At 40.5% G+C, this 17,419-nt stretch overlaps 1 protein-coding gene across 1 annotated transcript in view; it reads left to right on the top strand.

The window, feature by feature from the left end:
- Positions 1–506, top strand: part of IMPG2 (interphotoreceptor matrix proteoglycan 2) — a 53,119-nt gene extending 52,613 nt beyond the window's left edge. Inside the window, exon 21 of the mRNA XM_058800362.1 lies at positions 280–506. Coding sequence (XP_058656345.1) covers positions 280–292 — 13 coding nt within the window. The 3' untranslated portion in view covers positions 293–506. The remainder of the gene's footprint in view (positions 1–279) is intronic.
- The last annotated feature ends 16,913 nt before the right edge of the window (positions 507–17,419 follow it).

Below are 17,419 nucleotides of genomic sequence, written 5' to 3'. Positions count from 1 at the left end.
ACTTTGAACAATTCTGGAGTACAGTTCCTTGGCATCCTAGTAAAAATATATACAGTAGCCAAATCTCATGTTCCCAGTTCTTCAGCAATAATTTTTTTTAATTGAAAGGAACAGCAGTTCTCATTTTTCCATGTCAGTCATTCATTTTTTTTGTCTTTAAAGGGATCAGCATCTAGATTTTCCACAGCTGGAAAGCAGTAAGGGCTACCTTGTATAAGCCTTGAATCCAATGTTTGAAAGAGCTGAACTTAACCACTGCTTTTCTGTTTTTCATTTTAGGAAGCTGCTTTAAGAAAAAAAGAAATTGATAGAATACACATGGGAGATAAATGCTACCTTGCTGCCCCAGCAACGGGCTCAGATGTAACTGCAAAGTTACTCATAGACTTAACATTGCATGGATGGATACAGATGTTTTCTACATGAATGGCTAAAATGTACAGATGTCTGTTTGTCTCTGGCTTTTCCATGTAAACTAACACTTTTAAGAGGTAATCAGAAGTGGCAGAGGTTATGAAAGTTCATTTTTCCTTAATTTCAAAATGGACATTGAAATATTTTGTATACAAAGGCAAAAAAAAAAAAAAATCTTCTCGGATAAGACAAGATACATGCACAACAGAAATAAAATGCGTATTGAAATCCCTGCCTGGCATTTTATCCCCTCACAGGAGCTTTCTGTGGAAATTCTGTGGGTATAAAACACTAGCAGAAGGAAATATTTGATTTGCAAAGGAATGAGTTGTAGGGGAGAACTATTGTGCTAGAGTTATGTTAGTATGATTTTAAAGCATTCACAAACAAAACCTCACTGGAAAAGCTTTTCTTCTGTACAGATGCCTGATGTACATTTTGCTAGCTGGCATTAGCAAAGCAGAGGATAGCACTGAGCCTGCAGCCACCTGAGGGCTCTCCCTGGGATAGAGGGAGCCTTGGCAGGCAGGACAGTGCTTCTGCAGCACACTGCAGTGTTTTTAAAGCCAGGATGGGGTGGTTCTCCAGCTCATTCTGGCAGACACACAAGCTGGGGCACAAGAAGGGCTTCTATTGTACAAATGTTCTGTGAAGCTTAAGTGGCTAACATTGATTTTTACTTTTTTTTTTTTTTTTTGTATGTAGACATTTTGTTTCATATTTTGTAAGTCAATTGCATTATTTATCTGTTGTGTGTTTCCTTCCCAGCTTGTTTTCACAAATGGATTTAGTTGTTGAGATAGAAAGACGACTAGTTTTAATAACGAAATACTAAACTGGCATTTGTGCCCATTCTTTTATATCTATATTATATTTAGTGTTTACTCAGTGTTGAATTCAGCCAACTAATATTTGAAATTACTGAACTGGGCAGTAGCCTGCCATGAACTCCCTTTCAAAATCAGGTACTTGAGTCCATGCACATTTGGTAGATGTCAGCACTTTCCTGTGGGGAAGGGAAAATCTGAAATTATTCTTAGGTTTCTGGAAATCAGCATAGAATCCCTTAAATTGAAGAAGCCTAAAGCATTTTGAAATAGCTGAATTGAGAGGGGGACTTCCAAGTAAAGAAATGGAATTTTATCTTCAAGTGATGAAGAGAGTTCTGACTATATGTTAAGCTGTGTTGGGGCTCTGTTCAGTCCCCCAGGGTCTCTTGTTTAAGTCATTAACACAGGTCTCAGGGTTAAGGCACCAATTACAATCACATTAGCTTGTGCTAGCAAAAAAGGCCAAGTGATTTATTTCTATAACATCTGTAGTTCTCGGCCCCCATGTGCCAACAGCCACCTGATACTATCCAGAGTTAAGTGACAGTGAGAATTACTTGGTTTTCTTTAGGCAGCTTAGCTAAACAACAGAATATTTCAATGCAATTTTTCTGTGTGTCCTGGAGAACCTCACTGGATCACTTGTGTAGTACCTTCTTGCCTTGAGTGGCAGGGGATGGGTATCAGAGCCACACATCTGTCAAAGAAATGCTTATATAAACCACTGAAAGCCAAATAATGCCAGACAGCAGGAAATATTATGGTGCTGCTGAACACTGTGAGCAGATGTTATGAGACAGAGTTCTGCTGGCAGGCCCAGGGGCTGTCAGAGTCTGAGGCACTGCCCAATCCTCGTGGCCCTGAGCATCCCATAATGCCAGGGCCTGTGATCAGAGCAGAGAATTCCTGGGCTCAGGGTGGGCAGCAGCCTGGGACTTGTTTCTGTGCAGCTCAGCTGCCAGCCTGGGAGATTTGGTGATGCTCCTGCTGGGTGCAGCTGGGGTCACAGAGGTTTTCCAGGTGTTCTGCTGTGCACAAGCTGAGATGAGGCTTGGTTACACTGAGTGTGAGGTGGTTCAGTGAACATACAGTGATATTTTCTTTGTGTGTGTGTGTATACATATGAACATGATGGTATGTTTTCACTACAATAAAAAATTATTTCCAAAATATTTTCTCTATAACATTCATGTAGAGACTATGAGTTGATACGGAGAAGGTGTCTTAGCCATGAGCATTTGTGTGTGTGTAAGATCAGAAATTAGAGTTGGCTAAGCTGTTAAACTCCTTTGCTAACAAAAGTGCCAAATAGAGTCCATTAACACTTGCAAGGTTATAGACTGAAAATTCATGCTGGAAAGTACATACCTGGGTGCTTTGCTTTCAGTTAAACTCTTTTGAAGGTGTTTCAATCAAAAAGCCAAGAACTTAATGAATGATTGAGTTTCTAAACAACAAAAAAAGCCAACGACCACCCAACCAGGTCTGTGTACAAGTCTATCAGTCTGTTATCAGTGAGCATGCACTTTTTCACTAGATAAAAGTAATGACTTGAATGAGTTGGCTTAATTTAAGAGCATGGAGAAAAGCAGGTATTGTTTACCAAATGCTGACAGGTCTATCTGCATCTGTGGCTCCCCTCAAGGCTGGAAACATGGGAGAAAATGAGGTCCCCCAGGATGCTGCCAGCTGCCCCTTTAACAGAGGATCTCAAACACACAGAGCCCAGGCTGGATCTCTCAAGGCCTCATTTTTAAACCTCAAGGCACTAATCCACAGTGGCAGAATTCTACCAGGGCCAGAAATTCTAAGAGAAAACAAGTGTTCAGAGCTGCAAGTCTAGCACACAAGCCTGCCAGGAATTGTGTGCTTGTTCTGTATTTGTTTTTTCACATAGTATAGAGCCTTTCCCAGCAAGAAGCTAGAAGATATCAAGTGACTCAGTCTCTATTCCATGAAGCCCCAGACTGTGAGATTCCTGTACTGCTGGATAACAGTTTAGTTCCAGAAATAAAGGCTTTTTCAGGTTCTCAGAGACAGCTGAAGCTACACATTTCTCCTATCTCCTTCAAGCCAAGGAAGTGCATGAATAAACTATTTAGGTTTTAAGAACTTACAGCTGAAATGTTAAAATGAAAAAAGACTTTAATAATCAAGACTTTCATTACCATTTCTCATCAGACTTGCTGGAAATGGTCCTTATTCTAAAGGGCTGCAGGAGTATGAGAGGACTGTGAGCCCTCTGCCCCATGGATGCTGTGAAGAGGGGCACACAAAGGTGCTAGAGCTCCAGCGTAGGTAGAGTCATCTCATCCTATAAAACACAAAACAAAAATATTCACCAATCCAAATTCATTTGTCTATCTGTAAGCATCATAGGACAGACACAGACTGACTCTGTACAGCATAGGAAATGGCTCAGGGCATTGTTGCTGTTTTAAATATTAGTAAAAAACTCACAGGGCTTTTGTGGTGTTTGTTTTATTTGAAGAGTACACAACACCAGCAGCATTTCTGTCTTATCCTTCTGCTACTCGATCCAGTTTGGGAACAGATGCATCATCTTCTATATTACATTGATCCATTTGCTTTGGTTTTGCAGCTGGAAAAAAATTCCAAAGCTATTCCTGTGCCAGTTTTTTTTAAATTTGTTAGACCAAGTGGGAAAATTTTCGTTTTGCCATATTTACCACTAATTAGCTCTCCTATTCCAGATTATTAATGACCCCCAGGAATTTTTGCTGAGTTCCTGTCCTCTTGGACTCTTGTTTGTGCTGCTACTCATCCTCCTCGCTGGGTCACCCACCACACTGAGCAGTGCAGGCAGCTCTGCCTGGGGGATGGCAGCAGGTTGCAGAACTAAAATTGTCATCTTGCCTGAGGTGCTACCGCTGATCTGAGCCTGTTCTTTTAGTTTTCCTGTGTTTCCAGTTAAACACAAAAGTAGATTTCACCTCTTAGTTGTTTCAGGATGAGAAATACCCTCAATACTAGAATTTTGTGAGACATATGCCAATTTATATTTTTTAAAACTCAATTCTACCATCAGCATATCTAAGGACTTTGTTTCTGTACTAAATATATAAGTTGGAGTGAACTACACTTAAAGCCTGACCTTTATAGAAGGGGACACTGCCCCTAGCTCTCATTCATACAACTAAACCAACAAAATTTGACTATCTGTCTTGAATCATTGGAGGTTTAAATGTTGTTCAAAAATCTATTAAGCACAAATTAGAGCTGGTGTTAATTAGGCTTGCAGTTGCATCTCCACAGCTGATTACCAGATGGGGAAACCATGTCTTTCTGGAAAGGCTGACATACCTTGAACAGAAATTAAAATGGGAGCAATAAAGGATATGTCTGTACATCAAAACGTTATGTGGTAGCACGGGCTTGTGGCTGGATAAAAGAGTAAGTGAAGAGGTAGATTTTCAGAGGTGAGCTTACAAGCAATCTGAAGTGGGAAATATTTCCATTTTGAGGACATCCACTCAGCCCCACCTAAAGATTACACAGTGATTGGATGGAATCTTGTCTCAGAAAGGGAGGGGGATGCAGAGCACTCCCAGCAGCAGCACAGGACTCCTCTCCTGCCATGACCTGCAGGTGACTGACTGCACTTCACTCTTTGTACATCCCCTCATCTGCTCAGTAAGGCAGTGGCTTTTCTTCCCATCCCAGGTTTCACATGGAAAGATCAGAATGTTTTGATCCAGAAGAATGCTTTATACAGCTCTCCAGTAAACCAGAGACTGATGCACAGCTTTCTCTTTTTCCTTTTTTATCCTTTATTATTTAAAGCTTTGATTAAAAAATTAAACTAAAACAACCAGAAACAACAACAAAAATGACAACAAAAGTCAACAAAACCTTCCCACACTTATCTTGAGTGTTTGCTTAACATGTGTGCTATACAAACTCCTTAGTCATGGAGGCAAACCCACAGCCATGATGGGAAGGCAGTGTGGTCTACAGAACTTTTCCACATGGAATTCTCACTTTGCTCTTCTTCCCACCACAGCAACATTTACAAAGTCAGCACATGAATATCTGTTAAAAAAAACATCAAGTTTCAAAAATGATCCCACACTGGAATGTCCTCCCGGGGCTGGGAGGGAATGTGAATGGGATCCTCATAAACACAGAGACTGACCCTAAAACCTTTAGCATTGCACACATAGCTCCTGATGGGACATGCCCAATGCACCACTGAATACACCAAGCTAACAAAAGCAGAAGCAGTGGGTATGTGACTTCAGAGTAAGGTGGATGGTAAATGCTTTGGGGTTATCTCTAAGAATATTGATGGACATTTTTCAAAGAGCAAAGCACATGAGAGCTTTTCACTTATCTGCCAAGAAAAGAAAGGAAATAAAACTCTTGGTAAGGTGTTCAAAGCAGAGAACCCATCCACAGTTTTCAACCAGACCAAACCAGTCTCTAAAAGGGAATCACTTAGCCTGGAAAGATGGACTAAAGTCATGTCAGGAGAAACAAAGTAAACAAAGAGGTTATATTTTAAAGGGTTTTTTTCCTATATAAGGAAGCGGAGAAATACCCCCCAACCATTATGATTTGATAAACCTTCTAGTAAGTCAAGCTGTTATGTAATTATCCTTAATATTGCTTTGCAAAGGGGAGGGCAGAACTCTGAGAATTTTGCCCAGTCAGGCCCTGTGCAGCCTGCTCTGCACACAGAGATGAGCAGGGAGGATGAAGTATGCTGTGTGCATCTGTCCTTGGAGGTTACATGGAAAATTTTACTTCTGAAATATTAGTGAGGGATGTGCATGACCCAGTAGAGCAGAGGTTCTGCAGCTTCACTGCTCAGCACCTGTTCAAGAACTGCCTTGTATCAGGTACTCTCAGCTGCTTGTGAACTGTGCACTGTTCCTCTGCAGGTGGAGCACTGCAGCACCCCTTGCCATCATATAAAAACCTGATTAGCTGTGATGACCAGTATGGTTCAGAAGCACTTAACAAAACTTCCCACTCTTTAATTACTAGTGTGCAAAAACCAGGTGATTTTATAACAGGAGAAACTTGGTCATTGGGGAAATGACCAGCAAAAATAGGAGAGCTGTTCAGCCCTGTAATATAGAAAACCAAAGATGAGAATTCTCCAACACTCATGTGAACCTCTCATGAACATTCCTTAAACAAGCTCTAGGTAACTAAGCCTTCTGACATACAATGGTTGTGCCCTGTCCCCATTCTGCTCTGGGAAAAGGGAAATCTCAAATTTAGCAAAGATCGGTCATCAGAGGATGCATTCAGGGACCAAATCTGAAAATCAGAAGTATTTATCCAGCTTTAAATGAAAGATCATGCAAAATCCCACAGAAAATTAATGCTGAAAAACAGAACTGATACAGAAAAATGCCATTACTTTGGCTGCACTTTATAAGACCATCAGCTGTCTCAGGCATCTGGGATTATTTGATCATTTCAGGACATCTGCTTATCTCCGGGGTGCTTGCCTCAAAACCCTGCCACTCTGAGCTTTCTTCCCTCTAGTTAGTATCAAAGAGAAAGGCCTAATCAAAACTTGGTTCAAATTAAAGAAGCAGCCCAGCCCAGTAGCAACAGCAATACTAACTGCTCTACATCCATATCAATTGGATCCCACTTTGGGGTGCTTTTGAGGCTGGGAGGAAGGAGCAAAAGAAGGGGAGAAAAACAGAGAAAAGACAAAGCTACAGTCTGAGTCATCAACAACAGCTTAGATACAAGTCTATGAGAAACTGTAGAAAGGGAAAGAAGTCTCATCCACCTGTGTTTATAGGGTCTTTCCAAGGGCAGGACAAAGAACTGATACCAGCCTACACTAGTTAAAAGATTTTTGGCTGATTCCAACTGATTACATCTCATTTAGAGTTATTTTCAAAATAAGTTATGGACAAACAGGGTTCTCCTGAGCAACAGCAAGGAGACCAAAGCGTTACAGCCTACCAAGCAAGTGTCAGCCTACTAAGCAAGTGACGCTGCCATAAAAGATGCAGACCACAAAAAGATATCATACTGAGAGGGAAGATTGCCAGCCTAGCTTGGGTTCAGGGCAGAGGTCTAGAGATAAAGGCCTGTTCAGGGTAGCACAGTCTGAAGTTCAGTGAAGGCCAACTTGCCCTCTTGGGTAAGCTATTCCACATGGACTGTAAAGTTGCTCAGGTTGCTGCCAGACTAGGGGACCTCACAGAACACACAAGTGATGGTTTGATCAGTGCTGATCTGGTGCCTTGATCAGCAGCTGAGCTCTGGAAAAGCAGGTTGGCTGCAGCTGGCAATTGCTGGCCTGGAAAGGCTCATCCCATGGGGCAGCCACATCACCCTGGTCATTTCACCTGCACTGATGGCAGCTGTCCTCTCAGCAAGAGCCCTATCCACACCTTCCCACGGGTAGGGAGGCCAAGCTCCCTCCCCAGAGATGGCAGAGCAGTTCAGCCTGGCCAAGAAGGGTGCCCTGGCTTTGGTGGGTGCTCACATCTGGCACACACAGCATTGTACTGGTTCTCCAGATGGCACAGGCTGGAAGGATGCTGGACACTGCTCCTGCCAAGGGTGGACACGCTGCAGCTGTCAAACAGACATTTTCCAGGGTCTCCTGAGCAGACAGAACTACAAAGACAAAAGTGTTCTCTGGTTTCAGGATCTGACAGTTCACCTCATAGCTTGTTATGGAGAGTGGTTTCATGACTAACTCCTCTGCAGAAGACATCAACTACTGCCTTCACTTCTTAAAGGAAGACTGAATAAATGCAGTTCTATTCCAACTGTCAGCACAAGGTTTGACATTTTACTTGCTTTGAAATTATTTCTTTAAATCATGCTGAAAATCTTACGCTTATCACTTTTAGAAAGCGACCTGTTAACTCAGATATTGACACATTACTGAGAAATCTGCCACAAGGTGTTTCTAGGGGCACTGTGTTGTAGCCAGGGTGCTTTGTGCAGAAAGTTGGCTGAATATCACCCTGGACACTTAGTAGCCAGAAGAACATCCAGCCATTGAACAAACCCCTGAGAGTTGTCCCAGAATTAATCATGACCCAGTCTTGAAAAATTCTGACCTAGGTAAACTCCTTCAACACTAAATCCTTTCCTCCACAGCTCCCTCCAAAACTGCCATCTACCCACACAATCACCAAGATCCAATCTTATTGTATCTTCAATAAGTTCTGCTTCCAGAACCTCAGAGCAGTCTCATCCCAGTCTAGTAGGTCCTTCCCAGCAGGGACAGTAAGCACCACTGCTCACAGTAAAACATTTTCAGTAGTAATAATTAGCTATTTTCCACCCAAACACGTATCACTTTCCAAGTTATCACACTTATCTGCAGTTTGCCTCTCTGCTGAGCTGCTGGTGACAATCCATAGCCACAGGAGACTGCCATGGAGACCATTTCACATAAACCACCAAAGCACTATCCAAGGAAAATTGATTTTCTAGTTGGCACTGAATCTCATGAGCACTCACACAAAACCCCATGTACTCAAAGTTACACTTCATCTGAACATTACCCACATAAATAAGTATGGATGTTAATAAAAGGGAGATGTCAGCACTAAAAGGTGTTGAAAATTATTTTAGGAATAATGAATACTTTGGGGATTAACAGTAGCATATGGTACCTTTCACCTCCAATTTACTGGTACAAATCCAGCTAGAGCAGCATGGATAAAAACCTTTACCATCTGGTGACTTATTGCTTTATGGAAAATAAGCAAAATCCACCACCATAACTGGAAGTCTTGTTGGCTTTCTCAGCAGACAGATCAAAGAGGGGTAGAACACTCTTCTCCCCCTCCAGTACAACTGGTCTATTGACCTGAGAAGTGAGGACAGCTGAATGCCAAATACTACTACCAATTCAATACCAGAAATTAAAATATGACATACTTTATTCCCTTTACTAGGGAACAGGATGATTTATGGTTTTCAACCCAAAACCTCATCTATTTCTTTCGTCCATCACAATCCCCCAAAGCAGTAGGTGTAACAATATTCTCCTTTTCTAAAAGCTTTATCTAGCTTCTTAAATCATTGCTGCTATGGCAGGGCTACTTTACCATGATTCACATTTAGTAGCTCTCATATCACCCATAACAAGGAAGCCTGCAGTAATCAGCTTCCATGCCACTGTGAATTCTTTTGAACATGATGCTTTTTTATTCAAGAGTACCATCCAAGTTTGAGTTACCTGGTTTGTTTATAAATTTGCTCTCTCATGCGCCAATTTCTCCCTATGAGTTAGAAAGGTTTTTTTCTAAAAGAAATATTATCATTAATGTTGTAGGAAACATGCAAGCAGTTACTATCTGTTTTAAAATTAATAGCAACAGGTGCATAAAAGTCCTCTGAATTTCCTTCTAATTTATCACTTGGAAATCACCTTATATATAGCAGAAGTTACTAGCTGTTTAATATATCTGATCTTTCTTAATGGCATATGGGAGCTTCTCTGAATAACTTGAAACTGGGGTAGTCAGAAGATAATTTGCTTGCCTTCTTTAAAGCTTTATTTTTATCCCAGAGCAACAAGTGTGTTTTTGGCTAAGGCTGAGAGCAGCTACTTTCCCATCATGTAAGGACCAGGAACACAAATCCCATCAGAGAAATCCCTTAAGTTTCCTTGGCAAATCTGCACCTGTTGTTTTGGAGCCTCTTAATAAAAACCCCCAATAAGGGTTCTTATTTCATTACCCCATGTACACTTTAAGCACTACTGATCAAAGGCATGACAATGCAAACTGGAGACTTTCTGTTCTCTCTACTTTGCCCGTTTTATCGGGATGATTAACACATGCCAAGTAAGACAAAGCTAGAAATAACTAAAAGGGATTGAGATCTGCCAGAAACACCATCTCACAGATCATATTATGTCTTTTCATACTCCAGCCACACCAGCTCCCTGTTCTGACCACCTGTGTCTGGATACACTGTCTGGCAGGGCTCCCCAGGGAACATTTTCATGCATTTGCTAAACTTTCCAGGTATCTTTGGGCTTTTATCCTTAATCTAAGAAAAATAATATTAAAATAAAGCATCAGTAACTACTCAGTCACCGAATATTTGGAGCCAAAAGTAGCCCTGTACAACAGAGAACAGTCTGCATCACTTCATAGTGACCAAACTCCAGGCTGCAGTTTAAACACAGTGGTCTCTGTAATGACTTCTCCCTTCCAGCTTTAATATGCTATGAATTACACAGCTGCTGAACCACAGTGGAATTCCTGGCTGAAGGAATGTGCAAAGTTTCAAGGGGTGCTCTTCTGAAAATAAAGTGCAACGCATGAGAAGTTACTCAAGAATTTCAAGGGCCAGAAAGTGCACGGGCCCAGATGCCTGCCCATAACTGCATGGCCTGCTAGAAAGACAACTCAATTTAGCATTTGCTTGACACTTTTCCTGTTGGAATCCTTAAGGTTAGAGGGTTTTTAGGAAATGGTTAAAAAAGTATAGGCCTCAGACTGAAGTTTTGTTAGCATTGCAAATACAGCAGAAAAGTTTCCCATGCAAGCAGAAAAGTTTCCCAAGCAGTAGACATGACAAACCACAATAGGTCTTTGTGGAATTGGCTTTAGGATGGCAACAAGGTTATTTAATGTATATCTTTAGAAGGTTAGCATGAATAGAACTCTGTTCTTTGTCTCTTATGAACTAGTCTTTGTTTTAGCTACGATTACGTATGTTTTATAAGATTGGATAGAATGCTTGTCAATATGTGTTTTCTGTGTCTGATTGGCTAAATTCTAGTCTGAGATGATTTTATGTATTGCTGTACCAGCGCTGTTGAGGGAGACATTTTTGGTGTGGATCAGTGAGCTGTCATGTCTCCATTTTGTATTTTGAGACTGATGTGCTGGAAATAAAAGCAAAAATCTCTTCACTGGTCTGGTTACAATGTTATCCATATTTGGATATTTTGCCGCGGCCTAGTGGGTTCCTTTTTTAAGGCGTGGGTTCCTGACACCATTGGACTTATACCTGTCCTGTCCCCCGCATTTTCCATTTAAGACTTCAATGCACAGCCCTTGTCCTTCAGATTCTTTTATGTATTTGTGGCACAGACAAAAGGAAAGACTGCTTAATTTGAGCCTTGCTTTCAGATAGTCCTGACAAGTTTCCTGTCTCTCATCAATAATGATCTGAATATTTTAGACTTGAGGAGAAACTGAACCTTTCTTTAGTGTTACATCTTCTTTAAACACAATCATAGAGCATGGTTGTATGAATGGCAATATAAGTTTGATAGCATTATATGTTACTGAATGTCTATTAATCAAAGTAAATGGCTTCTTTAAGGCTCTCTGTCAGCTGGTGCACTGCTCTAGCAAGTTTTGCAGGAAAAAAACAACAATAACATAAATACAAAACCAGAATGGAAAAGTAACCAATTGACACAGGTTTAAATACAATTACAAGCTGGCTGAAACTAGATGGAGTCCTAGAAAAGAGATAAAGGGGCAAAGTTTGCTTTGAAATGGACCACAAAACTTCAACACAAGCTTGTGCTCTTTTAACAAAAGGCAAACCAGAAGGACAGGGGGTACCAGAGACTCACTGCCATCCCCACAAAACCAGCTCAAACCAGAGTGCAGTGGCATTTGCAAGGCAAACCAGGTGTCTTACTGGATGTTGTGTAAAACCAGAGCAAAGATCCCAAGAGGTTTGGTAAGGTGTCCAATTCACAGAGTCTAAGCTAGCAGTGGCTTCCCACAATTTGCAGCTCCTCTGGGACCAAGCTTTCCAAAAGCCAGAGAAATTAATTCATGATTGGTGCCTCTGCACATTGCAAAGACTTCTGCAGTGAACTCTCAGAAGCCTTGGGCTCCATGTTGGAGCACACATCATCACAGCCATGGATGCAGGAATATTCTTCTAGCTGAGCCTAAACTCAGAGTGCACACCTTGGTGCTAGAGTCACTTTTGGATTTACATTTGCAGTAATAAGCAAGGAAAACTGCCTCTAACTTTGTAATTAGCAAGCTTCCTCACTGAGAGGACTCAGCCTGTGGAAACTGCTGAGCCTGTTATGCCTTGTTAACTCTTTTAGCTCAGTCTCCAAGTGAATAAATAAATAAGTAAAATAAAATATCAAATGTGAATTTCAAAAAAATGACATACAACAACTGCAGCAGACTTCAATGGTATTAGAAGTACCAGAAAACACTCAGAGAAAAAAGGGGTGTGTGCTAAGACTATATTCTCTATTTCTTACTGTTTTCCTCACCCCAGTTTCTCTTTTAGTTTCTGATTTTTTGCTCCTTTAATTTTCTCAACTTCTCCCACTTCTTAACTGCATTTCTTATAGTACAGGTACAATCTAGTATAATATTTCATTTTCTCCTGTCACAAAGCGGGACTTGAATGTGTGTTGCACACTGAATGGTTGCTGATTTTCTCAGGTGTCTCAACTTTAAACAGTATTTTGTATCCCCTTATATCCAGTTGCTTTTCCTTGATCAGATTGTTATGCCTCAATATTGTTGTTATCATGAGCTAATAATTGAAAATAAGGAGTAAAATCTTGCTATTCACCTGTAATAAAAGAAACTTTCTGAGACTGGAGGACTTTGCATACAAAGACATTTAACAAGATCCTGTGACCTGACAATGAACTTAAGAGAATTGGGCAACAAATGAGAAATACTCAGGCATTTAAACACACAGTGGCTCTGGAGGGGTTGCATGGATTCTGGACTCCCACTTGGAGTCCTCAAACCTAAATACTGTTTCCCCCAGCTTTCTAAAGTGGGACAGCTGAGCTTCACTTCCAAGAGGGAAATGTGATGGGCACCCTTGAAGGCATCTGACAGCAATACCTTTGAGCACGAGCATGCATGTGGACTTCATCCTTGTCCTCATTTACACCCCTGACTGAGCTGACCACACCAAAGTGACATATTGCTTCAGCCATCACCATCTCTCCTCATCTGCCTTTGGCAATTCTGCTCCACATTCTGCACATGGCTGCTGTGATATAGCTGAGCCTCAGGGTACAGAAACACTTACGTGAGACTGCGTTTACTTAGCATAAAAATCAGCATATCTGCGTCGTACCCATAAAAAATCATGTACACACCCAGAGCTATCCCAGCCAGCAAGTTTGCACTGTCCTGTTCTCTGTAACAAAGATGGAAACCAGTGCCAAAGGGAACAAAGCTCTGGAAAGTTAATGCATGCACATTCTGCTAGAAGTTTTCTCACATTCTCATGACTCACATTCTTAACTCTGTTAGATCCTAAGGGGGCTTCTTCCCTCAAAAATTGTGAATTTCACAAACTGTTCACAAAGAAAAAAAATTTTGATCCATCTTTTGTCAGCTCCTGGATCCTGACGAAAGGTTCACTTTTTATTTTTTCCAGACATTCTGTAATGGTTTTAATACAACATGGTCAAAAACAAAATTGGATTCTTCCTCTGTAAAGATATCACACTTGTGACACTGACCACAGCATTTTTCGTGTGTGTCTCATCTCCAGCCTGTGCCTGCTATTTCTTTCTTTGTAATACCTATAGAATCTGATCCCTCTCATCAGCTTGATATTTTTTCTTTCAGCCCCATCACCACTGGCCTTTCTACACTCATCACGTTTCCTCACAGCTATTCAGTGTAGCACTGTTTATATAGTTACCCTAAGCAGGGCTTCAATTACATTTTCTTCATTGATCAGTCATCCTCATAAGCCTGGGAGCTGTACCAGGACTCATGCTCTGCCTCCAGGAACATACCTTGTCTTACCCTGTACTGCTTTACTGTGCTGCCATCCATCCCATCTAGTGCCACCACCCTTTGTTGTCCCACTCTCTGTACCACCTCCAATGGAAAACTCTTGTCCACATCTCTCTGTGGAGATTTCCCTGTCTTCCTTTTTGGAACACTTTTAATGATTGGGGTGACTGGGCTGGTTTCCCAACCCCACAGACATGGTTTCCCAGAAGGAAATCTACCCAACAGATGTATCAAATGAGCACTGCTAACTTAAAAAAAATCCTACCAATCCCAACTTACAAAAGTAAGAAAAGAAAATTGAACTTCCTTTTAATAACACAGAGAAGAGGATCCCATTTCCAGTTTTTTATATAGTTATAAACACACCATTCTTATATTATGAAATTATGTCTGGCCTTGTACATTTAGTTTACAGAATCACATTCAGTTTTCTCTGCTCTGGGCCACATTCCTAGCTGTCACAGGGTTTCTGTGTTGTTCTGGGCAAGCTGCTAAGTTACTAAATATCGGGAAATCTGGAGCACTTACTTCCTCTTCCACAGAACCAAGGGAAGTACTCAGCTTTCTCAGGTTAATGGTAGGCCAAATTATATTTATGTGTATGCCTTTTCCTCAGTTCTCCCCTAATAATTAGACAGAGATTATATTAGTGCCTCATTTGGGTGCTGAAGAGGCCCCTTAAGCATTTGAGGAAAGTTCACATAGAAGCTGTACAAATTAATTTTGGTAAAAGAGCAAAACTAAAACCCAACAAAAGCCATTAAATCTGGCCAAAACTAAACAGAAAAGCAAAACAGTGAAACACCTCAATCCCTAATAGTGCAGGACAAGTAAAGTTTTATGAAAGCTTGTATAACCTGTTAAACATATATTACCTCTCCTCCAAATTACATGTAGAAAATTCTCTGCATTTACATGGTTCTCTTCATGTCTCACTAACCACAGTGTCAGGGTCTTTGCAAGCTGTCAGCTGACATAAGGAGTAACAGTTGTCTTAAATTAAGATTGCATGCTGAACTAGCAGCACGAGGGCTCATTAGAAAGAATGAAGGAGAAAACCTGGCCAAACTTCTCTTCAATTTTCATTTATCCTTTAAGGACAATCAGGAGAGCAGATGGTGTATCATTCCTGCACAGCTTCTGAGTAAAGAAAGCTGATCCATTTATTTAATAGTCTTACCTCCTGTCAGTCCTGTCTTTGGCAAATGGCATAGTGCAAGCTTTCCCCTCACTACAAGACTTCTTTCCTGACAGGCATGGAAAAATTTAAGCTTTCCTGTCAGTCAGATGAGTCCCTTTATCCCATTTGGCAACAAACCAGCAAGTCTGTAAAAATAGACTGCCATCTGACTAAGCAACTGTGAGGCTGTAGGACATGCTGGAATGCCAACCTGAATGCAGTTTATCAGCTGGTGCCTTTCCAGCAACACCTTCTGGCTGCTCATAAAGCACAGGAAACCTCTTTCAATGGTGCACTTAAAAGAACATATTTAAAATGGCTATTTGCTTTGCTTTCTTTGGTGTGAGGATGTGTGTGTGTGTTTTTGTGGCTGTAATTGTGCTCTGATTTTAAAGATTTGTTAACTTGAGCCTTTCTCATGAGATCTCTCTAGAAAGTCTCGTGCTATTTCTTTTCACCTTTTGTGCTTTGGGACAAAAGGGAAAGATAAGAGACTCAAACCCAGACATAGTTCAGAAGGCTTTAGTTCAGAAGACTTCTACATAAAGGCTGTTTGATGTAGTGCATACTGGTTTGGCAGACAGGAATGACCATTGTTGGCTATTAGGAAGGCAGCAGACAAACATGGATCAATTTTGTGAAAGTGAAGTATTATTGTAAAATCAGGACCCCTGATGAAGGAAGTGATTGGCATCTGACTCCATGGAATGCTGAATTCTCACTTTATTAAAAGTATATTATATTACATTATACTATAACTATACTACATCATACTTACGTCTAACTAACGACTGAAAAACTCGTGACTGTCAGCCAACAGTCCTGACACCCACACGTGGATCCAACTGGTCAATGAATCAAAACCCCCTCACCAGAATCCAATCAAGTGATCACCTTGGGTAAACAATCTTCCAACATATTCCACATGTTCAAAAACACAGGAGCAGCAAATGAAATAAGAATTGTTTTGACCATTCTTTTCTCTGCTTCTCTCTGTTCAGAGGGCATGTGAATACCACAAAGTAGTTCATGGTATCTGACAGTATCAAGAGTATTTTGGTATTATTGACAGAAAATGTTTCCATTTAAAATAAATTAAACTCCCTCCATTCAGATCAATCACCAAGACAAGCTAGAAAGAGTCAATAAAGTAACTGGAGTGAAAGACACTCCTCCTTCCTCTCAATATCTGCTTCACCAGTTTAGTCTCCTAAACAGGGTTACCTTGAATAAAGAAGTAAAATGTAAATTACTTGCTGACATCAATCTATTCTGTTATTTCAGGCTGAATAATAAAATGTGATGGCTTCAAATAAATAAAATAATTCTACAGCTATGAAATGTAACAATTAATAAAAACACCTGAGAAATTTTTGAGGTATGTATACAGGCTCTACTTCGCTATCTGAAATTCACATTTTGGATCACAGGGAAACACTCACCTGCCTTTCCAACACTGCTTCTATTCCCTCACTCTCAAATGCATTTAAGCAGATAACCTACAGCACACTCTGCTGGAATTTCTAGGCTGGTACTTAACTAAGAATTTTTTCACTCATGCTTTTCCAAGTAATTTACTTTTATACCTATACAAATGATAATTACAATTAAAAGCATAATATTATTACATTGTGCCCTGGAGATGCATTACAAAAGGTACCTGCTCTTCAAATAATGAGCACACAATTTTAATTAGAAGTAAGCACCAGTGTGGGACAACAGGGAAGGAAATTTCAGGGAAGAAGTCAATACCTACTGTCTTAAGGACAGGGCACAGACTAGACTGTTACATCTAGACTGCTGTCCCAAATTACTACAGAAGACTTCACTTCAACGATAACTTTCAAGAAAAATGGAAAAAAATGCTATGTCAAATATGAGAGGAAAAGTCAACTTGCAAGAGAAAAGTGGAGACGCAGTATTCATTTAATTATTTTTTATCATGATTATCTGTACTGAAGGGAAGAGTGGAAAGAAGAAAGTTCCTAAATTTTGCTGTTGCCCACCCCATTATTTTATTATTATTATTATTGTCTCAAAGACATACCATGGCACTCTACAAGACTAGGTGAGCTATTAAATCAATACATCTCCAGAAAATAACCATGCATTTAGAGTTACACAGAAAAAATTGTTAATTATAGAGTAAAATATGTGTATCTCAGTCCTCTACTGAAGTCTTTGAGGAGAGAAACACATCTCCAAGATATAACTAAAATTAGGTGAGGAAAATTTGCCACTTTCTACTAAACTCCACA

The sequence above is a fragment of the Ammospiza caudacuta genome, chromosome 2, assembly GCF_027887145.1.
Source record: "Ammospiza caudacuta isolate bAmmCau1 chromosome 2, bAmmCau1.pri, whole genome shotgun sequence".
Classification (NCBI taxonomy): domain Eukaryota; kingdom Metazoa; phylum Chordata; class Aves; order Passeriformes; family Passerellidae; genus Ammospiza; species Ammospiza caudacuta.
This window is presented reverse-complemented; position numbering and strand designations above follow the sequence as displayed.